The sequence below is a fragment of the Pholcus phalangioides genome, unplaced genomic scaffold (assembly GCF_987345545.1).
Source record: "Pholcus phalangioides strain wild (caught in Gottingen) unplaced genomic scaffold, Ppha-v1.0 ptg000008l_1, whole genome shotgun sequence".
Taxonomy (NCBI): Eukaryota; Metazoa; Arthropoda; class Arachnida; order Araneae; family Pholcidae; genus Pholcus; species Pholcus phalangioides.
The window spans coordinates 42,635,560-42,663,011 of NW_028301601.1; the positions used below are offsets into that span (position 1 = coordinate 42,635,560).

The 27,452-nt window shown below is 37.4% G+C and overlaps 1 protein-coding gene across 3 annotated transcripts in view; it reads right to left on the minus strand.

The window, feature by feature from the left end:
- Positions 1–27,452, minus strand: part of LOC149084313 (4'-phosphopantetheine phosphatase) — a 121,599-nt gene that overhangs the window by 20,043 nt on the left and 74,104 nt on the right. For all 3 annotated transcript variants that reach the window (XM_089234682.1, XM_089234683.1, XM_089234681.1), the window contains 3 exons: positions 21,249–21,343; positions 13,065–13,220; positions 12,822–12,934 (listed from right to left, as the gene is read on the minus strand). In XM_089234682.1, the coding sequence (XP_089090808.1) occupies positions 12,822–12,934; positions 13,065–13,220; positions 21,249–21,343 (364 nt within the window). The remainder of the gene's footprint in view (positions 1–12,821; positions 12,935–13,064; positions 13,221–21,248; positions 21,344–27,452) is intronic.

Consider the following 27,452-nt stretch of genomic DNA (forward strand, 5'->3'; position numbering starts at 1 on the left):
TACTGCCGCAGTAAAGAAACGCTGCATATGGAAGTCTTTGAAAAAGGACTGTTCACAGTGGTGTAAAGAATGCATGGAGTGCCAACAATCTAAAATCAGCCGTCACACTAAATCTCCAATGGAATCTTTTCCCTTACCTAGTGATAGATTTAGCCATGTGCATCTTGATATTGTTGGACCTCTACCTTCATCACAAGGATATTGCTACCTTCTCACCTGCATTGATCGTTTCACTCGCTGGCCAGAGGCTATTCCGTTGAAAGATCAATCAGCGCAAACAGTGGCCGAAAATTTCTTTTCAGGTTGGGTAGCCAGATTTGGTGTACCAAATGTCATCACGACAGATCAAGGTCGCAATTTCGAAAGTGATCTTTTCTCAGCTTTGGCCAAATTCATGGGAACGAAAAAGAATAGAACTACTGCCTACCATCCTTCAGCCAATGGGATGATCGAACGCTTCCATAGACAGCTGAAAGAAGCTCTAAAATGCAGTTTGACCTTTACCGAGAGATGGACCGAGAAATTACCAGCGGTCATGCTCGGCATTCGAACTGCACTCAAGGAAGACTTAAATACTTCCCCAGCTGAACTAGTATATGGTACTAATCTCCGCTTGCCTGGAGAGTTTTTTCTTTCTTTTTCAGGTCCGAAATCACAGAAGCAGACCCTACATAACCTGAGGGAGCACTTCCAACAGATTCGACCAAAACCTGCTTCAGATCACAGCTCGAAGTCAGTCTTCGTCCATGATGACCTACCCAAAGCTTCGCACGTTTTCGTCCGCCAGGATATGGTCCGGCGCCCACTGCAACAGCCATACGCTGGTCCATTCGCAGTTCTTGGGAAGAAGCCAAAATTTTTCCAGCTTCAGATGGGGTCAAGCAAGAAGTGGATCTCCATTGATCGATTGAAACCGGCCCATATGCTTCAAGAATCGCCTGCGACTCCAGCGAAGTCTGAACCAGTGAAGTCGCTCCGATCTGCCATTAAATCGTCCACAACTACAAGATCCGGTAGACGCGTATGTTTTCGCTTTCCACTACCATGAAGTTGTGGACTGGTGGGGGGAGTCCTGTGGCGTCATCTCTCGCCCCCTTACGCGCACCACCTGATGTGTGGGTGGCAGAGGCGAAAAAAGGGGACAATGCAACGTCCCTTATGGGAGTTGCTTGCCCGGTTCGAAATATCCAGCAATAAAGTGGCAAACGACAAGTGGAAAATAATTAGAAACAAACTTTCGTATGAAATATTATTATTTATTCAATTAATTATATGGGTTAGTTAATTTTAACAATGGATTAGTTTATCTTGGAGCCCTCTATTTGACGTTAGCAGTAAAGATACTGGCTCACCAATTGATGATCAACAACAGTCAACCTGTGCAGCGATCGGACATCCGATGTTGTTAGTTTTTCCGTAAATACCACAGGAGTTTTCTCAGTTGAGAACCGGAACACCTTGATCAGTTCCTGGGGACCTCTCGGTTGAGGGCCGGACCACCTTGATCAGCTCCAGGGGGCCTCTCGGTTGAGGGCCGAACCACCTTGACCAGCTCCAGGGGGCCTCTCGGTTGAGGGCCGAACCACCTTGACCAGCTCCAGGGGGCCTCTCGGTTGAGGGCCGAACCACCTTGATCAGCTCCGGGGGCCTCTCGGTTGAGGGCCGGACCACCTCGATCAGCAATGAAGAACTTTGACTGTGAAGATTGTTTTATATTTTGATTCCGGACCTGCCGGAAAACGGATTCAAATAATGTAGATTATTGCATTTTAACAATTCAGCCTAAGGCCAATAGATACGGTAGTAAGACGGTGAACCGTCCTACTAGAGGGCTTCAGTTGAACAGAACAAGATTAGACGAACGCGGAATCAGACCTGTTACAACGTACGGCCGGTATTTAAAGGAAAAACATCCGACCGCACGTGTCTGATCAAGCCAATCGGCTTCAAGGTCACCTCATCTGCATGCGATCGCAGGCGAACATCACGATCGGCCTTGATCGTCGCCATACGATCACAGCTGCAGACTAGTAACATTTATGACAAAGATAACGTGACGGTGACTACGGACTTTTACGCCGGGGGATCATCGGCACGTTACATTCCCCCTGCCACCAGAAAGAAAAATTCTTAAGAATTTTTCTAAGGCCCAGTTTTCCTAACAATCCATATCCCGAGGAAAAAGAAACCTATCGAAAACATGAAATGCAATATAATAAACAATCCCGCATTAAATACACATTATCAATACACTAAAAATATCAAAAATCCCGCATGAAATACACTAACTATAATTATACACTCAAAAACTTCAAATCCCGCATGAAATCGCAACACCAAAATACAATATATAGATATAGGGCCCTGCCCTATCAACCTTCCGAAAACTTCACAATTTCCTCACCACTACCTCAAAATATCACACCAAATGTCACATCAATTATCTCATCTATCTAAAAACCGCAAAATACACATAAAACACACTATCCCCTCCAAAACACATGAAATAACATTTCCCTCCAAAATACACGAAATAACATTTCCCTCCAAAATACACATTATACACTAATTTCGACAGGCACTCCCCCCCCCCTCTCCTACAGGATCATGCAACCGGAGAAAAAGTCCTTAGTCTCAACATTTAAATATTGAAAATGACTAGAATGTAAAATCACAAAACGACTAGAACATAAAATCACATTTTCGCAAATTTTAGATTTGACCTTGATCAGATGATCGCCCGAATTTTACGGCGTACTATGATTATTAGAATTCATCTCTAAAATCAATGTTAAATATCAAAAAAAAAAAAAAAAATTTTAGCGAAAGTACTTTCCACCCGCGGTTTGCCACACTTACTGAGAACCGGTCGAGCCCCCAAAATTGCAACGTCCCTTATGGGAGTTGCTTGCCCGGTTCGAAATATCCAGCAATAAAGTGGCAAACGACAAGTGGAAAATAATTAGAAACAAACTTTCGTATGAAATATTATTATTTATTCAATTAATTATATGGGTTAGTTAATTTTAACAATGGATTAGTTTATCTTGGAGCCCTCTATTTGACGTTAGCAGTAAAGATACTGGCTCACCAATTGATGATCAACAACAGTCAACCTGTGCAGCGATCGGACATCCGATGTTGTTAGTTTTTCCGTAAATACCACAGGAGTTTTCTCAGTTGAGAACCGGAACACCTTGATCAGTTCCTGGGGACCTCTCGGTTGAGGGCCGGACCACCTTGATCAGCTCCAGGGGGCCTCTCGGTTGAGGGCCGAACCACCTTGACCAGCTCCAGGGGGCCTCTCGGTTGAGGGCCGAACCACCTTGACCAGCTCCAGGGGGCCTCTCGGTTGAGGGCCGAACCACCTTGATCAGCTCCGGGGGCCTCTCGGTTGAGGGCCGGACCACCTCGATCAGCAATGAAGAACTTTGACTGTGAAGATTGTTTTATATTTTGATTCCGGACCTGCCGGAAAACGGATTCAAATAATGTAGATTATTGCATTTTAACAATTCAGCCTAAGGCCAATAGATACGGTAGTAAGACGGTGAACCGTCCTACTAGAGGGCTTCAGTTGAACAGAACAAGATTAGACGAACGCGGAATCAGACCTGTTACAACGTACGGCCGGTATTTAAAGGAAAAACATCCGACCGCACGTGTCTGATCAAGCCAATCGGCTTCAAGGTCACCTCATCTGCATGCGATCGCAGGCGAACATCACGATCGGCCTTGATCGTCGCCATACGATCACAGCTGCAGACTAGTAACATTTATGACAAAGATAACGTGACGGTGACTACGGACTTTTACGCCGGGGGATCATCGGCACGTTACAACAAGCGAACTGTTTTCCCTTGCGTGACCTACTTCTTTCTCAGAGTGTGTTGCTCTCGCGCAAGTGTATAGTTTCTCCTTTTTATAATGTGAAATTAATATTGTTAACCGATGTAAATAGTTTTCTAAAATTAAATGAACTTAAATATTATCAACCGTTTCAACAATTGGAGTCAGAATACATTTCATCCACAATGTGTGCCATTTCCCTACAGTCTTATGACACAGCAAATTTTATCAGTAAACAAAGGGTATATAATTTCATTCTTTTTGGAAGTAAAAAAAAAAAAAAAAAAAAAAAAGAGACAATGAATTTTTTTCGTTTCTGGAGCAGTTTATTTACGGCAGTATTCACCACTTGTGCTGAAACGTGGATCAGTTGAAACACGTTTCAGTTTTCAGGATTGTTTGGTTTAAACCACGTTGGGTTTAACCAAGTGGTTTTTCTCAGAAAATCACATAAAAGTGGGCTAAGTGTAATTTTTTTCCCTGAAAAATTTCCTTTTTGTTCATTAGCCAAAATGCTTAATTTTTACCACATTCTCTATTCTTGGGGTACATTTTGATGGTATATCTTTAAATGGTATAAGATGATATAAAAAGATTTTTTTCTTTTCAAAAAATCTCATAAAAGTGGCCTGAACGTAAAGTATCTTAGACATTCTGATGCTCTATCTTGAGCAAATTCATGAATGAGAATTGCATCACACATGTGGTGGTGGTGTTATTATATTACACGGTTTCCCCCTTCACAAAGAAACAGCAACCGTAGTGACTTCACTGTCATGCTAAAGGCAGGTGGTCTTTATAATCCAAAAAGATACCAGCTGCACCTTAAGGACAAGGACCAGTGTACATTTACCTCACAGACACTTTCATTTTCTTTCCATAGGAAGCAGCACATCTCGTACCGTGTATTGCCAACAGGCTTAATAGTGAATTATTTTTGTTTTACATATTTTCAACATTTCCCCCAGTTAAGCAAGGCTCTACTGTACTGTAGTAAAAGCCCGAAATTGGCCAGTTTGTGAAGCGGCTGGTGATCCCTGTCCAAATAATTTTCAGTTAACTTAATCCTTGGAATATGGACTGGGTAACCATTTGGTTAGGACATACAGTAGTAAGAGATTTATGAAAAATAATCAGCTATATACAGGGTGATTATAATTAAAGGTCTGATTGGCTTGGAAATTTACATGGGTACATTGCATGAAGCGATAGAATTTTCTTTTGAGAAAGAAAAAAAATACTTTAAAATATACAAGTAGATGATGCTGTACTTGGCGAGCGATATAATCTATTTTGTGCAACCACATCATTTTGGCACTTCAACAGCATGAGTGTGTGAATAGCAGGTCTAGACAAATCCTAGATGCCAAAATGACTGGAAAATCGGTTTGGCACCTACAATTTTATATGCATCACTGCTAAAATGAATTCTCATCTTGGGACCGGACCGCGGTTCGGACCAGACATGCTTTTATCGCTCTCTGCTTGCCGACCAATAGCAGCAGTTTTATCCGGAACCGTTGCCGGGGGATTACTGAAGGATTATCCGTCGGTGCATCATTTTGTGTCTTTCCTTGTGTTATTCTTCGTTCCTGTGAGTTTTACTTTTTTTATTTCACTGTTTACTGTTTTTTATTTTTGGGTCATATTCTGCTGTGTTTTCTTTATTCTTCTAGATTGTGTGTTTAATTTTACTTTATAGTTTGATTTTGTCACTGGATTTTTTTGGACTGCACATCGTTGGATTTGTAAGATAAGTGTTCTTTTTATTGCTCTCAATTTAAATTTTTGTTGTGTATTTTCGATCAACTTAATTTTTTTTTCTCACTCTCATTTCACTTTTTATTGTACTTTTGCCAGGTTTGTGTTTTTCCCGCTTCTTTGATATAACTCGTGGGTTTTTTGAACGTTAGTGTAAGCAAAAAGTGTATACTTTTTCCTGGGTACTCTCTGTAATTTGTTTTTTTCCATTTGGCCCAATTGTTTTAGTGTTATTAGAATTAGCTTATTATCTCTATTCACTAAGTACAATGTACTTTGTAACTTAATACTTTTTTTGTTTGTGTTGTATTCATTATATGCATATATATTTTCTTTTCGTGATTTAGTGTTGAGCATTTGGTTTTACTTTATTTTTTCGTACAATCTTTTACGTATATTTCGCATTGTAATATATTTTATGTTATTTTAATTTCCTGTTAACGTTTCTCATTTTCCTATTTTTAAGTACTTTTATCTAGTTTTAGCAATAGTGTCCGTATGCCTCTACCTTGACTAGTGTTGGGTAGAGCTTGTGACGGGAGGTTCCTGCTCTAGGGATATAGTAGCTGATAGTTTCAATTATAAAGGGTGTTTGTATAGAGCAAGATTGGAACTCTAAGTAGAAGAGTTACAGAAGAAGGTTAGGGTTCTAGATGGCCTGGTTATAACAGAGCCACTTGGTGATGCAGAAACAATCTCCACGAACAACAAAAGTTTAGAGGGTGAATGGGAGGTCATGGATGAAGTAGAGGGGGATAGTGATAAGGGTTTAATCATCTGTAATTCTATGGTTAGGGAACGAGGAAACAGTGTGTAGGTATTTTTGGAGTTTTCGAGGGCTGTTGTCTTCCTGGGGGGGGGGGAAGATTAACAATGTTTGAGACGTTTTTCATCGCCAAAAATTGCCCTTGCGGGTGGGAATGAATCAGGTAGGAGCGAATATTAGTGAGTCTCTGTCAGAGTACCGGGATTTACTGTTATCCGCTAGGGGAGGGGGGGGGGGTTCAGATGTGGCAGTGATTCCAGTGCTGCCAAGGGGTAGTAGGGGGTATAGGAGTAAGATCCACCAATTCAATCTAGGCCTGAAGTACATTTGCTCTTCACTTGGGGTCACTTTCTTGGAGCTTCCCACATTCACCGATAGGTGGCTTTGTTGGGATGGGATCCATCTAAACATAAGAGGGGGGGGGGGTTAGGAGGTTTACGATAGGCTTAGGTCAGGTTTTTTACTCCTGGACCATGCAGTTGGGAATGCGGGTTAGTTAATGATAATCACAACAGTACTGAAAGGGAATTACCCACCTCTGACTTGGATGGCTTCTCAAATGACACTAAATCACTGGGCAAATTAATGTGTGCTAATTAATACCAGGAGTTTGGGTAATAAAGATTTTTTTAGAAACAATGATGGTTGTGGTGGGCCTGGATCTTATAGCCATTACTGAATCTTGGGCAAACGATGGGGATGAATCTTTCTTACACATCTCAGGATACAATACTTTTTTGAGAAATAGATCTGATAGGAAAGGGGGAGTGTTGGTATACATGAAATCATGTTTGAAGGCTAGAGAGTGTAATGTGAAGAGAAGTGATATTGAAACTACATGAATTGAGCTTGAAAACAAAAGACGTCATAAACTTATTGCTGGGGTTTGTTACAATCCACCAAATAGCAATCCAAACTACATCGCCATATTTCATGATGAAATTTTCTACATGTATAAGCATAAGAGGGTTGTAATACTAGGGCATTTCAATTATCCGGGTACAGATTGGGAGAATCTTTCTGCTAGAGATCAATATGAAAAAGACTTCAAGTTGGTGCTTGATACTTTTTTGCATCAGCAAGTATCAGAAGCCGCAAGGTGTACTGTTACTTTGGATTTAGTTCTCACTAGTTCCGAGGATCTTGTTGAACATGTTTCGGGGGACGAGTTTTCTTCCAGTGATCATCGTGTCGTCATTTTTCTCTGTAGATTTTCTTCGGGTAAGGTTGATAACAAAATCCTGGTTCCTTGTTTCTAACTTCGATGTTTTGAGAAGAAGGTTAGCTGAAGTTTTCAAAGACCGGTTGGAATCAGTCGGGATGGTAAGTCAATGGGAAGAACTTAGTATAAAGCTATCGTCTGTTTTGCACAACGTTATTCCCTTTGTTTGAAAAAAGAGTGTTTGTACATCGCACCCTCTATGGTTCACGGATAGTGTGCGTAACCTTTAGATTGAAAAGAAAAGAGCTTTCAGTGAGTACAAAAGTGGATGAGGTGACATATCATTGTTTACTGATAAAAGAAGAATGCTGAAGAAAGCGATAAGGGATAGTAAAAAGGAAGGTGAATCTAGGTTGGCAGATAACATTGGCTCTGACCCAAAATCATTTTTTAGATACGTCAATAATGGATGTAAAGGGACAGTTGGCCCCTTGTGGATAGGAGGCTCTAGGTTAGAGAGTAATGTAGGCATGTGTAGTGCTTTCAATGACTTTTTTGCATCGGTTTTTAATGGAGATAATGTTATTCAATATACGGGTGTTACATGGGGCAATAAAATCTTCAACGATATTCAAGTGGAAGACATGGAGGTTCTAAATCTTCTAAAAAATGTATGTGCAAGCAAAGCACCAGATGATATCTATTCCAGGGTCCTCTGGGAATGTGCTAATGAATTGTTGGGACCAGTTGCTGAGGGTATCGTCCCAAGGGAAACTTGCTAATGTTGTTCCGATATTTAAGAAAGGTAGTAGAGAAGCTGTGACCAATTATTGTTCAGTGAGTTTGACGAGCTCCCTCTCGAACATTTTGGAAATTATCAAAAGGCAGTTTGTGAAGTGGATAGACAGGAATAATGTATTGTCGGATAATCAGCATGGGTTCAGGAAGGAAAGTCATATGTAACTAACGTCCTTTGGTAACTAGCCTCCGTGACGAAGGCTTTGAGTTAGGGCAAAAATGTAGATGTTGTTTAGCTTGATTTCCAGAAGGCATTCGATTGGGTCCAACATAGTTAACTCTTGAAGCATTTACACGAGATCAGGATTGGGGACAACCTGCTGACTTGGATAGAATCGTGTTTAAGAGATAGGTCCCAATGAGTTATGGTGAACAGGGAATTCTCTGGTTGGACAGACGTCAAAAATGGAGTTCCTCAAGGAAGTGTCCTTGGCCCCATACTTTTTTCACTTTTTATCGATAAACTCGATCAGGGTATCGATGGGATTACTAGCAAATTCGCAAATGATGTGAAGCTAATGGGGGTAATCGGGAATCAAAGCGATAGGGAGTTGCTCCAGACCAACTTAAACAGGAATGCAGCATGGGCAAATGAATGGAGCATGACGTTTAGCGTTGACAAGTGCATGATCGCTCATTTTGGTTCAAACAACTCACGGTTCTAAAACTTGTCACTATCCCGGATGCAACTAGGGTCACCGATTTGGGAATTCTCATTGACGAGCGGCTTAGGTTTTCTGAACATTGTTCAGCGGTGGTCAAAAAATTGAATAGAATGCTTGGTCTCATTTTCGAAAAGGTCTCAGCATTCTCTTAAAGTCATTCTTCTGCTTTTCCGAGGTTTAGTTTGTCCTGGACTGGGGTATGCCGTAAGGTTTTGGGGACTATACCTACAGAGGGACATAGACTTGGTTGAAGGGGTGCAGAGAAGAGCTATGTGTGTCCTTATTAGCAAATGGGGCTTGAGTTATGAAGAGAGACTTCATTTTTTTAATATGTTTACATTGGATGAATGAAGGTGTCAGGGAAATATGATCGAAGCGTTCAAAATTTTCAAAGGGATGGATAGGATGGACCATTAATTATTAGTAAATCATCAATCGACTGCTTTTAAGAGGGTACACCAGTATCGATTGGTAAGGGACAATGCGAGGTTATGGTGTCGCAGGGAATTTTTTTAATAGGGTTAATAAATGGAATAGCTTACCGCTGGAAGTAGTAAGTTGTAACACAATTGAGACGTTTAAAAACAAATACGATAGCATGTTGGGGTAAATCGAGAAGTTATCCGTACTTAGAATAAGACAACCATAAGTATTCTTATGGGCATTGTATAATATTTCATCATGTATATATATTGTTTGTAATTGCATATTTAATTGGGTTGCTGTATTTTTGAAATATATGACATCCATATTTATTATGGCCATCTTTTTCTTAGCCACCTCGTTGGGCATTGTATTTTTAAGAATGAGACAATTTTTTTTTATTACATAATAAGATGTCTCTTCCAACATGAGAATTGGTCATAAAGTCCGGGAAGGAAAAAAAACACATTCCGCAGGATTGTTTTTCTTGGGAAAAAACATGTTTCACTCTTAATGAATTTGGCTGGCATCTAAATTTTTTTTCGATTTGTGGTGAATAGCACAACTTTTTGCAACACCAGTGAAGCAGCTGCTGAAGAACCATTTTGGCAATAATAAGATATGACACCTGGCTGCCATGCTCAACCTGACAGGTGAATGCTACTTGGCTTGGGAACTTGGCCCTTGCAACTTTTGGCTTTGGTGAACTAAAAGCACATCATTACCATAAGATATTCTGATCCATAATTAAACAAGCATTTTTGAGCTTCCATCTCACAGCCAGATTACGGTGGGCAACATATTTAACATTTCTTGTGTAAGTTGTAGTTTGTTTAAATGACTTCATTTTTGTGATGTTTCCATGAATTATGAAATTGTGCCATGCTAATTGTATTATCATTTTGCCTTGAGTGGCTATCATATCCATTCTGCGAGCAAATTTCTCAAAGTGCAGCATGATCTATTTTACATTTTTAAGTATTTTTCCCTTTTTAACATACAAAATTCCATTGCATCAGGAATTAATGCAAATTTTCAAGTCATTTTGACCAGTGGTTTTTATTTTACAGTGTTTTGAAATCAGAACTTTAATCATAACCACCCTGCATATTAATAATTTAATTGCTAATTAAATTGCCTTAATTATGCTTCATTAAACACATTGTATTTGCCTAGTTTTTATCACAGTTTTTGCAAAATAGTATCCTAATTAAGCGTATTGAAAGTAACTGGAGAAACCGCGAGACATCCAGGCTCTGTCGCAAGAAGCAAAGTAAGCACTTTGGCCCCCCCCCAGAAGTGGGGGGGGGGGGAGGTCCAGGGCATCTCCGGCAAAACCATTATTTATTGATACGTCAAAGATTACGTATAGTGAAAGGAAATTAAAAATTATGTAAAAAGAAGAATCAAATTAATCAAGTTAAAGTCAAAGTGCAACGGACACGGATAATAAATAATCATGGAAAGATGTATAAAATCATATCGCAAAGGTGCAATCAGAAATTTGATTAAATTAAATAAATAAATTGAAATTAAATAAATAAATAGAAATTAAATAAATAGAAATTAAATAAATAGAAATTAAATAAATAAATAAATAAATTGAAAATAAATAAATTGAAAATAAATAAATAAATTGAAATTAAATAAATAAATTAGATTGATCGAAGATTGTTCTACAGAAAGGCAGAGCACCCCATTGCGCTTGGGCAGTTCAGTACACTCAGTCCAATTCACTTTTGATCACAGTTGAAGGTCTTTAAAATATCTCCGGGACACTTGATTATAGATTTAGGATTCATCCTGCTCCCCGCCTTCAAACAGTGCCACCAGCGCACTGTCAGGGTGAAGATGCTGCGATCTTGAAGGCACAGTATTGAAAGTAACTGGAGAAAACACCTTTATTACAGGGTTAATAACATTAAGCATATAAGAATTTCCAAACACAAAATATTTCCTTGAGTTGACACTAAACCTCTGTTGAGATTTCCAGATATTTCATCAGATATGGTGAGCAAACCCATGAACGCATTCAGCTATCAACTGACATTCACCTTTCGTCTCCTCTGGACTCATGCATTTTTCACGATTTTCACCCTCGCAACGTGGTTTGCAGCACCATGTTCCATTGCAATTTTTGTTCCTCTTGATCAACTGAGTTAGTTGGCCCATTAACACAACGCCCTGCCCAGCACTCAAAATACATCAGCAGCAAAAAATGTCAAATAATTTTTTGAAAATGTTTTTTTTGCCTGCTATGTTCCCAGGTTCAACAGCGGATGATTGGCATACATCTGTTTGATGCAACGGAACAAAGAAACTAATTTATCTACTTCAATTCATATATTCAGTGGTGAAAACATGCAAAATAATTTTCAATTTACTCCAAAATTAAAATTTTTGCAAATTTTAATTGAAATACAGAAAAAAATGCTCAACAAATATCAACCTTCAAAATTCTGTCAATAAAGTTTATATTGTATTAACCCTTTAATTGACTAGCATATAAATAACCAGGAAAGAAAAAATTTTAGGGGCTGTACCTGAAATGAGGTACCCTGAGTATCATTTCAAAAAAAAAAATGTAGCGTCAATATTTAAAAAATATGAGGTGTTGAATTTTAAGCAACAAACTGTATTTATATGATTTACATAGGTTAGAATAAAGCAAAAATTTAATTTATTGCTTGTCAACTTACTTTCCTATCATTGTTTTGTTTGTTTGTGTGTGTGAGAATTCACAGCAAAATATCCTTCAAACATGGTATTTCACTCCAAAATGCAATCCAAACAAGAATGATTTTTGACCTTTAGGTCAAAAATCATTCTTGTTTGGCTTGTCAAAAAAATCAGAGACATGTGCATCTTTGAGCCATTTAGCCGGTAATTATAGAAACTGTATGAACAATTCACAAGTAAAAATTGAATGTTTAGGAGTCATGTAGAAGCATTGATGCTGAAATGAGTTCAAAATATAAAATGCCTTTACTTGAAAAATATAAGAAACTCACGTTGCTTGAGTTTACTGTTTCCCATTAGCAAATAAAGGGTTACCTTGAAGTGTTTTTTCAAACTTGTTTCAAAAAATACTTCGAACTGTCTTCTATGTATGATAAAAAAACCAAAAAATATTTCCATAAATTTTCATTTGATATTTCTTCAAATAAAAACAATGTTCCAGAACATTGGCAGCTTAACAGTTAAGTAACATTAGTAGTAGATTATAATGCAACTGTAAAATAATAATCACTTTCCTTCTTATATTTGTTACTGTTTCTCAATATCACATGAAAAATAAAATACACACACATGAAAGCAATTTAAATTTAAACACTGAATTTATATCTAATTTATATCTAATACTTACGATATAAGGTACTCAAGGAAAGAAACTCACAATGGATGAGATCGTAATCTATGAAGACGGTTGACATATTTCTCTCGAAAAACTTCTGCTCTCTGATGGGCATCCGAATGATGCATTTGACTTTTGATTGCTCTCTCCACAAACTGCAAGATCAATATATATAAAATAATAACAAAGTTGAAAAGTAATTTGAGAATAAATACACTAATATAGTATGCATGGATTTTATTAAAATTATCAAAGGTTGCATATAAATATACTAATAACGCCTACTTTATCTATGGCATCTTCAAAGCAAGACAACCAGTATTCCTTCGCTTCTACATCTTCCGATAAAAAAACTGTGTCTGCCACATAATCTGCTGGCTCTTTCAAAAGTGGGCAATAGACTAGCTTCCATTCAAATCTATCCATTTCTAGTTGATCAACCTTATGATATATGAGAAAGAATTGGAATTTAAATAAGAAAAAAGAATTTCATTTATAAATTATTGTTAATATTATGCTCAGAATGGGACCTACACTAATGGTATTGAGTGTGAGTTGATAGTAAGTTTTTAAAATATAAATCTAATAAAACAATATCAATGATCTCGGGAGAAATCATAGAAATGATCAGCATAGCCCCACCAACTGAAGATTCAAAACCCATCAATATAGTTATTATAATTTTTTTTTTTAAAAATCAAATCCACTTCAATGTGATAAGTAAATTTTGGAAATAAAAAGTTGAAATTTTGCATTCATTTATAAAAAAAACTCCAAATCAAAAAGTTTGCATTTGTTCACTAAAAATGACTCAATTTATTTTCATCAAATAAATTTATGGCTGCTTTTTAATTATGGCATGTTTCTAAATTTAAATTAATAGCTGCCCTTGAAAAGTTCAAGCACCAACGGTTTTTTTTTTTGTATTTAAGTCTAATACTTCTATTACTTAACTGTACATGCAACTTGTATATACAGGGTGATTATAAAAAAACTATCCCGACATATGGGCCCCTAACTATCATACCATTCACAGAAACTGAATGAAATTTTGGCATAAGGTATTTTGAGGTATGCGCTCAAGAATGATATGGAAAACAACAGTGTCACTCTAACAGTTACGGTTACAGTGAGAAAATTTCGAAAATATCAAATGGCAACACCAAGTTTTTTGTATTGGAATGCGATCTCCATACTGAAAAACACTAAATAGCATTGGAATGGCACCTGTAGCACGAAAATCCCCGGAGCTAGGCGAAGAAAAAGTAAAAAGGACTTTGCCGTGCACCAGAACATTAATGTTCGTTTCATTCGGCTGAGATCCCAGCCTGATTAGTCCTCCACAAGGTCATGTGGAAAATTTGTGAAACACAATAAAATGCTTTATTTTATGCTGCTTCTCTGTCCTTATTGGTTGTCCTCACTTTTAGCCTATCTACCGCCGGTGATTTTCATGCTACAGTTGCCGTTCGAACGCTATTTAGGGTTTTTCACAATGGAGATCACATTCCAATACAAAAAACTTGGTGTTGCCATTCGATATTTTCTCACTGTAACCATAACTATTAGAGTGACACTGCTGTTTTCCATATCATTCTTGAGCGCATACATCAATATACCATCAATATACCTTATGCCAAAATTTCATTCAGTTTCTGTGAATGGTATGATAGTTAGGGGCCCATATGTCGGGATAGTTTTTTTATAATCACCCTGTATATAAATATATAAACATTACTCTGGGAAATTTCTACAAATATTTACATGAAGGAACATCTTGTGTGAATATATACATGGCCTTATCACATTTATGTTGCTGAAGTCATGCATGTTTCGGATTACACTGGTAGCATTTAAAGTCTGCTTGACATAACCAAAAATCTGCCAGTTTACCATAAGAAGCAGCTGTCTGTTAACATGATTTCCACCCCCCCCCCCCATGTCACGTCTTTGAAAAATAATTTTTGGGAAAGCTTCCAGTAATAAATTTTAGTACATAGAGGTATGATGTAGTTGTTGTTGTTGCTGCTGCTTTATCTCCAAAATATCCATATGCTGATAGGCTTCATTTGTAGTGTTAGATGTCATTTGTATAGTCAAATTAGCTATTTGCTGATGTCTTTTTAACATCACATTGTGCTCTTCTTCAATTTATTATTTTCATTTGTCAAAATTTGTGTTTTTTCAAAAATGACTAGTTTGGAGCTTAAAATATTTCAAGGTTATTCCACAAGAAGACTTGTGCGAATGGATAATTTGGTCGTTCTAAATTTTCCATTAGACACTTTTTAGATAATCCACAATTTTTTTCCGGCAAGTGTGTATCTGGCCTAAAAGGACTCAGAAATAAAAGCCAACCAAACACATTATTATACGAATTGATTGAGAACATCATTCTCAAAACTGAAGGAAAATTACACTAACCAGGCATCGCATATTTTGCATATAGAAATGTCCTCTCCACTTGTTAATACAAGATTCATTGAAAGACTACCTTACTGCACACCAACTCTGGTCATATATCGCCATACGGCAATTTCCAACCAGTGGTGTTGGGTGGGAAATAAAGACTCCATCCATTGTTGGCTGGTTATTCGTGGAGATGAAGATTACAAAGAAGAAAATTCATCACTGCCCCCACGGGAACTCGAACCCAGGTCTCTTACTTCACTTGGCGATCTGGTGGCCTATGTCATTCATCAGCTATTAGTTGATTGTTGATGCCGTCCATGTATGGAGCCTTTCAACATATATATAAGCTTCAAGATTGAAATATTCTATCTGCTTCCATAGCTTAGATCAGTGGTTCTTAACCGGGTATATGCAAACTCCCTGGGGTACGTGATAGACCGTTAGGGGGGTACACAAAAAGAAAATGGTAATGGAGGCCACCCATCTAAAAAAAGAACAAAAGATTTAAAGAAAGTGTAGGTAAAGGATTTTATACTAATATTTGTGAGTTGTAATGTATTGACCTTTTTTCCCAATAAACTCTGTAACAGAGGGGTTGCATCTGCTGGAAGGATCGGTCTTCCCTCCTATGATCCGCATTCGCGCACTCCTTCCTCTCGGCTCACTCTTCCTCGGTGTTTTAGATATGAGTGTTGACGCATGTTGGGCTGTGCATAAAAATGAAAAATTAATTCGTGTTGTGTCTAACTTTTGTTATGAAAGTTTGTGTAGAGGCATGTGCCTGTTATTCCCGCAATTTTCTACGTCAACTTTTCTACCAAGCACCTACTACACACACGTGATTTATGCTATGGATCAGTGGCTAAAAACCGGATCTATGAAGAAGCAGAAGTTGACTAAAACACCAAAAAAGTGATTCTGTCAAAGCTATGGAGGCCTCCTACTACATTAGCTATCACATTGCAAGACGTGGAAAAACCCCACCATAGGTAAAAATTTAATTTCGTCGTGCATCAAAGATGCTGTCAGATACATGCTTGCAGAGGAAAGTGCTCATATAGAGTTTAATACCTCTGCCAAATAATATGGTGTCTCAAAGAATACATGTCAGACGATGTTGAAATTACAGTCATAAGTCACTATCCACATTGACGAAAGTACTGACGTTGCACAATATTCTGTGTTACTTGCAATTGCTGAATGAATGTCACAACTTTGCCACTGAACTTATCCCATTGCCGAGATCTCTTCCAGCCCAGCTTCGTAGTAGAGTCCAGAACGCTTTTTTTGTGTGATGCTACTTGCAATTGCTAAGTACTTGAAAGAGAATTCAAAGATCTTTTTATTTGTCACCCATTTAAGGGGTCAAGCGGCTGTTAAAGACTTATTTGAAGAAATTGATCATTATTTCATTGAAAAAGAAGAAATTCAATGGTGAAAATGTCTCTGGCTCACCACAGATGGAGGAAAATCCATGGAAGGTTGCTACTCAGGCCTTCAAGCACGCGTGGCCGAAGTCATCTCCCAAAATGAAATGGACTCACTGCTATATTCACACAGAACCCTACATCGAAACCTTTGTCTCCAAATTTGTGAAACCCTCTTGATAAAGTGGTCAAATCAAAGTTGTCATCTTTATCAAGGTGAATTTTACAAACTACGGGTTGTTTAAATTGTTGTGTGAAGAAATGGACAACCTTGACAACACTTTGCTTTTGCACACTGAATTAGGTGGTTGTGCCAAGGTTGAGTCCTGCTGTTCTTCATGAGGTAGCCCTTTTTTTGGAAATGTTCGAAACACTTCACTATTTCTTGTCACAAGCCGAGCTAAATCTAACAGTCACTTGGAAGGATTAAAATCCTTGTTTGAAAAATATTTTTCAGAGCCAGAAATGGGTGATCTGTGGACATCTAATCCTTTCAAAGAAGAGTATTTTGAACTGGCTTCATTGTTGGTTCCAGAAAAGGAGAAATTGCTAGAGTTTGCATCAGCAGGGGTGCAAGCGCCCCTCATCTATTTCGGAGCAGCAAATTTTATTTTTGGAGCAGAAATTTTGAAAATGGAACATAACTAAAAACAAACTATACCTGCAATATAAGGAGTAATTTTTCTGTGAAATGCCCAAAGTTTTGCCAGAAATGGTTGAAACAAATAATTCTAAATAAATTTTCATTCACAAATTAAAATCCATTTAAATTTTTTCTGAAGTATCTTATCTGTCACTATTAAAACATGCATACTAAAAACCTAGGCAGCAAGAATTTCTGCTGCTTGAACACCAAAATCTTATTCATCTTGATACAGCAAAAAAGTGCGTGCAGAATATAATAAGGGTTTCTGTGAAAAAAAAAAAGAAGATCTCACAGGATTTAAAGGAATTATTAAATTTAAAAGCAAAATTCAAAAAACGAGAAAAATATAAAAAAAAATACCTTATTTACTTAAACAATTTCTCAACCTAATAGCATGTTAATAAATAATCATGAGTCGGTTTCAGAAGTTCAGCATCTCAATGACAATTTTTTTCAAATTTTTCATGCCCTCAAACATAAGATTTTGTATGTCTTATTCCATTAAGATTAAAGCATTGGATGGACAGATTTTTCACTGTTCAAACAGACTTTTGTGAACCCTGAACTATTTTTCACTGTCTGTGTTACAATGTGCTAAAGATAGAAAAGCCTTCAACAAAACTGGCAAAATTTTGAACTATGGGCTGCTTTCAAGGTTATAAAGTTGAAATATGTCTGCCCAATGTCTATCTATCTACTCTCTGAACTGATTTCAATTCTTGTAATTCTTTGCAATGTAGTGCAACCCATTCATCACACATAATTAATAGTTCTGTTGGTGCTACAATGTTAAGCAGCATCCCAGCAATATGTGAGGGAGTAATGTACCATCCCAGCAATGCACGAGAGGGAGCGAAAAACAAGAAAAGGTGCAAACGTTTCATTATCTCCAAAAACGTGTTTTGTAAAGGTAGGACATTAATATAAAAAAGGTATCTCACAGAAGTTATGTAAAATGAGCATGCTCATATATATATAGTACAAACTCCTTCCTTTGACTATTGTTAAGAGCATGCCCCTCCCCCACCAATGCAGTGGCTTACCGTGGGGCCATATTGGGCGCCGCTCTAGGAGGAGTCCAAATAGAGTTGAAAGGGTGAAAAAAGCTTTATTGACCATAAAAAAGTCGTCAGTAGCGCCAAAAATAGATTCCGTATGGGTAGAAAGTTTTTTCCTCGCACCACTCCTGTTCACCAAATCCGGATTTTTGCAATGTGAAATTGTCACGATCGGCAACCGCCGACGATAACCACACGACCGGATAGTGGCTAGATGACAAAAATATGAATATTTTAGCTGGAATTTTTACAGATCCCATTTTTTCCCAACAATCTTCGAAAAATGTCTGTAATTTAAACGAGTTAACCAATCCCCTTTTCGATGTATGCCATCTTTGAACGCAGGTTGGCAGCCGCGAAATTACCGTTATTTTCTCCGAATCGGAAAATTCGGCATCTTCATTCAGGGACTTTGATAGCCCGCCGGTTAAACAATAACAGTATAGGACTTTATACTTCAAGGTAGTAGAACTACTTTCCAAGGTCACGAGATACCACGATTGTGGTAGATGGTGGGAAGTGAAGTTTCTCCCTCCGTATCGTTTTCCGTGTCTCGGAAAGAACGCACCCCGTGAACAAAATTTTCATGCTCTTCTTGACGCACTATAGTACATTAGCGGTACCTCTGTGAACCACAAATAAGAATTGCAGCAAATGCGCAGGGACTCGACGCCTTGGCGCACCATGTAGCAAGAGAACCGCTTTGGCACAGTTTGGCGCAGCTCTTGCACCCCTGCATCAGATACTACTCTGAAAATCCTCTTCAATCGCAGAATGGTGAACCTAGTCAGTTTTTCGGCTCTCCGTGGTGACGAATACAGTGAACTTTCTAGGAAAGCCATAATGTTTTTGTTGCCGTTTGTTACCACGGAACTTGTTGAACGGGCGTTTTATTTGTATACTTATATAAAAAAAATAAATATAGAAGCATATTGAATGCAGCTCTGGTTTTGAGATTGTATTTATCCTCTTTTGAGCTAAATTTTTCAAAACTTTGTAATGCAATGCAGTCCCAAATACACACATTAAATTTTTTTTCCTAATCTTTGGGTTAATTTTCTTAAATAAAAACTATATAATGAAAATATAACCATTTAATTAAATTGAACATATACCTTTTTTAGGGAAGTTTTCAGAATCTAACGGGTGAAACAGATTGGGGAGGAGCTGCCTGGAGGATTCAGGGTCAGGGGTATGCGGATAGGAACTGAGGAAGCTGGGGGTACGCGGTCTGAAAAAGGTTGGGAATCGCTGGCTTAGATGGTAGAGCCAAGGGTGTAATGAGGGGGGACTTGAGGGTCCCCCCCCCCGAATGAAATTTCTGGCTACGACCTTGGGTAGAGCACTCGTCCGGCAAGCGAGAGACTGGGGTTCGAGTCCCTGTAGGGGCAGTGATGAATTTTCTTCCTTGTAATCTTCCCAAACACATCTCCCCAAATAGTCAGTCTTTCAATGAATCTTGTATTAACAAGTGGAGAGGACATTTCTATATGCATGTGGCCATCTGGTGGCCTGTCATTCACGAGCTATTAGTTGATTGCTGCTGCTGTCCATGTATGGAGCCTTTCAACATATATATACATAAAGTATATACAGTCAAATCCCATTTTAACGAATACCGTTATAGTGAAAATCTCATTTTAACAAACATCTTTCCAATCCCCCCAGGTAAGTCTGTATAGGAACAATATAAAGATCTGGAATTACTTCATAATGGTTATGGATAACCATAATTATAAATGGATTTTTCTGGTCTCTTGGCGTTCATTATAACTGGATTCGATTTTATACGCTCCAGGGTTGAAATATTCTATCTGCTTCCATAGCTTAGATGGTAGAGCACTCGTCTGGTAAGCAAGAGACCAGGGTTTGAGTCCCCATGGGGGGGCCGTGATGAATTTTCTTCCTTGTAATCTTCATCTCCACAAATAGCAAGCCAGTCTTTCAATGAATCTTGTTTCATATATTTTTTACAAAATAATCACATGCAAAAAAGTGAGATAATTTTCGATAATTCCCAAAAGAATATTGGCTTTTTAGCACACAAAGACACAAGGCCCAAGTACTGAGCAAAATTATGACAAATTTTTGCTTTTAAAGACAGCAAATTATTGATATTTTATGGAAAAGTAGTAAAAAAATAAAGTTTTTACATTTATTCATTAAAATTCACGAATTTGGCTTTTATCATATCTATTTCGCAAATATGAAATTTACGTATCTCTAGTTAGAGGGAAAATAGAATCAAAAGTTGAAAGAGTAACAACAACAACTAAATATAGTGTTCTGGAAAATTTTGACAAGACTTCAAGATTGCAAAACAAGAAGGGGTTCCACTGACAAACACAGATTTATTTACAGAACAGCAATTTACACGTATTAACAAGCTTATCAGAGAGCGAACAACTTTCTTACAAAGTTCAATCACAACTGACTTCTCATTGAGTCCCTCTCTCATTCGCATTCTCCTGTCATACTAGTTTCACTTTTTATAAGCTCAGAGAAATTTATTGAGAATTCTCGTAGTTCCTAGAAAGTGGCAGCACTATATGGGGAGGAGGAAATTTGTCCATTTGCATCAGGCCAGTTTTCTTTCCCTCAGCGCAAGTCCAAACCGAAACAAGTAGCAAATGCCATCACAGAAGTAAAGAAATATGTGCCATCTATTGTTCATATGTCGTAACAATAGAATCTAGAACCTTTGTGAAAGGACTCATATTTAGGAAAAAAATTGAAGAATTTCTAAGATCAAATAAAGAATTTGAATGCATAAATTTTATTACATTAATCTGATCAAAAGAGGTTATGGGACACATTATGGCATATACAATAATGAACTTCATAATTAATTCAATATTTTAAAATCAGTTAATGAATGAAAATGGATGGGAAACATTAATGAAATATACATGTGATCAACAATTACCATAGTATTATTCTGAGACAAAATCTGAGTTGGAATAGGACTGCTCAGCCCAGAGCTACCAGCGTAGTTTTCAACCCACGAGTATTTTTCAGTATCTGAAAAAAGTGAGAATAAATAAATAAAAAAGAAAAAATTTCTAAGATGTAAGTGCACTCGCTGAAAGGAATGAAAAACATGATTAAAAGGTAAAAGTAATGAAACATCAGATTAGATTTTCAAATTCTCGAAACTAGTATCAACGATGGGCCACTTGCAATATTCCCTCCATGCTGTGCGCAGTGAAAGTGGTTCCACTTTCATGGCTGTGTAGAAATAAATAGAATGAACGCATGTGAAGAAATGCAAAAAATTTACCATTCCTGAATAATACAGACTGGCTTGCAATGTATAGCAAAATCAGTTCTGTGCAGGAAAAAAAAAAATAGAGGGAATGTTGGCAACTTTTCTAGGAAGTTGGAAAAAAAGCACACATTTAAAAATCAAAGAATAATAATAATTCTAAGAGAAAATATGAATAGTTTAAAGGTTAACCATACAGCAAGCAAAATTTTTTTAGTTACAAGTTACTGTTGAATGAGTTTAAAAAAAAAAAATGGATGAAAAAGAAAGCTCCCCGAGTGGTTATTAATAATTTTCTTTAAAAAAAAACTTGAAAAGGGCCTGTTGCTAAGCAACCGAGTGACGGAAGTGGGTGAAGTTTTTGAGTGACGGACCAATGTGACACGAAGGGCTCACACTGCCAACAAGCCAACGAGGAAAGACGTGGTCCAGGACATGGCCTGGCCACAGCGGAGGGCTCACCCGAGCCAACAAGGGAAGACGTGTGGGTCCCGGACCTGGCCACGGCGGAGGGCTGACCCGAGCCAACAAGCCAATGAGGGAAAACGTGGTTCAGGACCTGGCGCTTGGCCACAGAGAAAAACAAAGGGCTCAAGCTCAATAAAGCTAAAAAAGACATCAGAAGAGCTCATCGGAATAAATTGTATAATAGAAATATTTAAATCTGTATATACTTTTTTTAAATAATGTGTTTTTATATTCAATGTTCATGTATTTTATATTTATATATGCATAATAAAGCACCCGACATAGCCCAGCCCCCCTCATCCGGGCAATGGCTAAAATTGACAATGGTCGATAGAGCCTGGGAAGTGCATGGAATGAAATGAAATAACTGTGTTTATTTTACAGTACAGTATCTCCCATACCAGGTGACTAAACAGCAAAGGAACTTGAAACTCTGCAGTTTGAGAAATTCCTAAAGCAGTCTTTTTGCGAAAAGCATAAATTTTTTGATCTTAGGAGGCTTCATAAACAGTATCATAATTTTGGTCAGGATAGTGAGGCTTGACTGACTTTCCTCAACTGTATTTGTCTCTTTATTGTCTCCGGAATCTACAGAAAAATTCCTTATATATATATATATATATATATATATATTTGTTTCTCTGCCCCACCCCTTTTGTGAATAGTGTATTTAGATTAAGTTTTTGGCAGATCAACCATCTTTTGTTCTCTGATCCTTTCACTCATCCATTGTACTTTACTAAAAAAACCCAGTCTAGGCACCATAGAAATATAACACCTCCTGGAGTAACAATACACCAAAGAATACGACAATTATTAATGAGTAACCTGCATATGTTAAGAAAGGCTGCTGTACTGTAATTTATTATTAGAAAAATCTGGGTCCTTTTTGAGTGAAAATGGGTCCCTCTCAAAAATAATTTATCGTGAAAAACATTATTTTCCCCCCCCCCCAAATAATTCACTGGTATCTCTATGAATTTTCTTCCAGCATGCCCCAGGTTAAAAGGCTTATATCCCGGAAGGGACAGAGCCTGGGTCGTGTCTGGTTTGTTTGTCGGAGCATGCCCCAGGTCTTTGATCACCTGCTTATATTTCTTTGTTGAGACTGAGCAGTGGGTCGTGTTCTGGGTAGGAGAAGGTATCTGTGAATCAAGTAATTCATTTCCAAAAACATGTTCTATCCAAAGGTTCATTTACTTTCATTGTCCACTAGTAGGAAAAGCTTGCAAAGAAGCTCATTAGCACTGAGAATTTAATGTATGGAATTCTACACATGTAATAAATCTAAAACAAATATACAGTTTATCCCGCTTATGTTTCTCCCATTTAGAATGTTTTTTCACTACGTACAACTCAGTTTAGTAGTCTTAACAATAAGTAATTCTCATTAAGATTCCCCGTTTAAAGTGTCTTCCTATTTACAACGTTTTTATCACAGTTTTTGAAAAACGTTATAAGCAGGATCCACTATGATTAACAGTTGAAGGCACACATTTTTATATATTTACTAATAAATCAATCTATAAATTCCCTTCTGATTGATTTTACATTTTGTTACAAAAATCTTAGCGCTTTCAATATCTTCTGATCAAATTTAAAACAAATTCGATTCTCTCTCTCCTCTCTCAGACACTTATCTTCTGATTCCCTATTCATACTTTGGTTTTCCTGGTAAATTGATTTTATTTTCTCTCCCTGATGGTCCACACTCTGATCTGTAACTATTTAACTGCCATATATTTTCTGAATATGGGAGCTATGTCAGATTAGTGTTGGAGAAACTTAACAGTGAGCTTATGTGTGTGTGCCCAGCATTTGGCAAGCTTTGTGTTCAGTAGGTGGAGTATCTATCTAGCGCGGCAACTAGATACTTCTAGAAGCAGCAGTTATAAAGGGTGAATTTGGTGCCCCCTCTAGTCCAGAGCCCGGGACACTAGACCCGCCTGTCTCTCCACCCTTCCAGTTGCGGCCCTGTATCTATCCTCGTAATGTGTCCGTTTGAAGTTCAATGTGCACATATTTGTGTTGTAAATATGTGTGATTGCAGTGGCAACCAGAAGTTTTTTTCAAAGGAAAAGCCAACTCAAAATTTGAAAACCTTAGAAAATCACATTTTTAGCCGATTACTATTGCACAATCGCGGGTTCCAAACCTAGATTTCCACCAAAAGCAAAATTTGGGGGTGATGCCCATTATAAGTGGCCTCCCCTTATTATATTGCTGTAGAGAATTAAAATATTGGAATAAAATAATTTCTTTTATACAATCTGTTAATTTAAAATTGTTTTCCAGTGTTGGTGACCCAAACTTTCTATGTCCCTCCAAAAGCCAATTCTGCATACACACCCATGATTTTTGCGATGCGAAACAGTGACTACCACATAGCAGCTAGATGACAAGGTCGAGTTCTTACAGATTCTGTTTTTTTTCCACGATCTTTGAAATTTTTTTTTTAATATATCAAAGAAATGTACAAGCATACATATACAAATAAAGACAACTTTTCATCCAAGGTGAACATGACTGTCACATACTGGATGACGGGTTATTGATTAAAATAAAAAAAGTACAATATGTGGGGGGGGGGGGGGAATACCTATATATAAACAGTTTTACATACACGCAAATATAAATGGGAGGGAAATTGATAGTTAAATATCAAATAGATGGGTGAAGGGGGAAAAACAAAAAAATAATAGTAACATCATTGTGGCAACGCATGGTGGGTGCATTTTAAATATCAAATTTAGAGATAATAAATATGATTTGAATAATTGAGCTACTGTCAGAAAGTCAAAATATTTAAAATGTTAATAAATATAATGAAAGAAAATCAATTACTTTAATTAGTGTGAGGGGTGATTTCTTAAAAAAACAAAAGACTAAAAGTGCATGGAGATATCATCAATAGACAAATATCTTTTGAGGTTCTTCTTGTACGTGCAAAAACAGGAAGCATTCCTAATTTCAATGGGCAGAGAGTTATAAAACTTAGGTATTAGGTAAGAGAAATGAATTTTTTTTATGTTTTTGTGAACAATTGGCAAAGAATATGTAGCCGCCTAGCAGAAGATCGAGTGGATATTAATGGTAGGGAGTATTGACGTTTAAAGAGAAGTAACAGGGATTTATAAAAATATAAGTATATAAGTGGTAGAATTTCTGTATTTTTGAAGAGAGTGATGGAAAGAGTATAATAGTCATTAAAAATTAGTCTTATAATTCTATTCTGTAATGATATAATAGGTTTTAAGTTAGTCAAATAGTCACTACCCCAAAAAGGTAAACCGTATAAGTAAGAATGGAATAGTGAGCAGTAGAGGGTGATTAAAAAAGAGCGATTAACAAAATATTTTAGAAAATAAAATTTATACATTGTAAATCTTAATTTTATTTGTAGATTATGAACATGGGATTTCCATTTCATGTCAGAATCAATAAAAATACCCAAAAGTTTCACAATTTGAACGGGCGTTCCAATCCTTTACGACTTAAAAAAGAAATGTGCATTCGCAATATTGTAGGGACAAGGCAAATTTCGCCTTATAGACACTATCTTTGAATGCTGGCAGATAGATGCGCAAGTACCGTAATTTCTGGTATGTAACCGGGAAGGGAGAAAATCCGCAGAGGAATAAAAACTCCAAAATTTGATAATTATACAGCCCCCTTATTCAGGGAAGCAACTATATCAACTAAATTTCAACCAGATATCCCTCATCTAGTTGAAATTTGTTGCTCTTTCCCTCACAAAGAGCTGTATGTCAAGCTTCCATCTGGATCCATTTGTCGTCTTTTGAAATCTGTCTACGGTTTGAGGCAAGGTAGTCGTTCATGGTATATGGTACTACATGATGATCTTCTCTACCTTGAGTTCACTCCATCAAAGTATGATTCTTGTGTGTACTTCAAGATCGAAGGGAGGAAAACCATCATTGTAGGAATAATATGTGAATGATATTCTAATTTTCAGTGATAATAAATCTGCTACTGATGAGCTCAAAATTGCACCTGTCAAAAAGGTTAAAATGAAAGACCTTAGTGAAGTGAGCCGTTATTTGGGTATGAAAATCACTCGATCAACAAAATTTCTTTGAAAAAGAAAAATATTTGAAGGATGTTTTTGTTCATTTCAGCATGTCATAGTGGGTTGCCACTCCTCTTGAAGTAGGCCTTATTCTATCCAAGGATGATGAACCAAAGACTCAATCTGAAAAAGAAGAGATGTCCAATGTACCTTACACAGAATTGGTTAGCTCTCTCATCTTTGCCGCATATTCAACAAGGCTTGATATAGCTTTTGCTGTTGGTAAGCTAGTTAAACAACAATTCTGGAAAAGCTTGCTGGACCGCACTGAAATGCGTTCTTCGATACATCATGTCAACTGTTTCCATAAAAATTATGTATGAAGCTGATCACTCTGAGCTTTCTGCATATGCTGATGCAAATTGGAGGAATTGTTTGGACACCAGAAAGTCCATATCTGGATTTGCATTCATGATATAAGGAGGAGCTGTTACCTGGATGTCAAAACAACAACACTTTGCAGCTCTAAGTTCCACCGAAGCTGAATATATGTCTCTACGTTCAGCAGCACAGGAATGTGCCTGGTTGAGAGGAACAATGTGTGAGCTGAAATTGAAAGGCCATGAAAAATCCACTGTAATTTATTATGACAATCAATCTACAATAAAATTGGCTGAGAATTCAAAATTCTATGCTCGTACCAAACACATTGATATGCAAGACGACATCCCGTCAGATTCAAGATCATAGAAGGGGACATACTGCTTGAATATGCCAAGAGTCAAGAGATGCATGCAGACACATTGATGAAAGGACTGCCAATACGACGTCATTAAAAGCTTTGCAAACAACTGTGGGACTTGCCATCTGATTTCCACTAAAATAATTCAGACAGACGCTGAATTAAAGGGGGATGTTAGTGTAAATAATACCCAATAGATGGCAGCATGTGTAACATCCATGAATATACTCTGATATGCTGTTTATGGTTTATTCCTCTTGTCAATGTCATCGTTAATGCTGTTTGAATTGAAGTTGAATATCTGTAATTGAATGTGTTTTATAGATCCACTGACTTCCCCTCCCAACTGTAGGACGACTATACTTTGAATATCCAGTTTTGTCATCTAGACCAGTGTTTCCCAAACTTATTCAGCCCATCGCCCCCTTTTCAAACACAATTTCTTATCGTTCTCCTGGAAGAGATGTCAAAACCCCACATAAAAAAGTTGAAAGATGCAGACAAATTTTCGATTTTTTTGCATCTATATGTTTTCCTGCAACAGGGGGTAAAAATAAAAGGGGTTAAAATTTAAAAATAATTACAATAAAAAAATTACAGTAAAGTTTCAAAAAATGACAGTAAA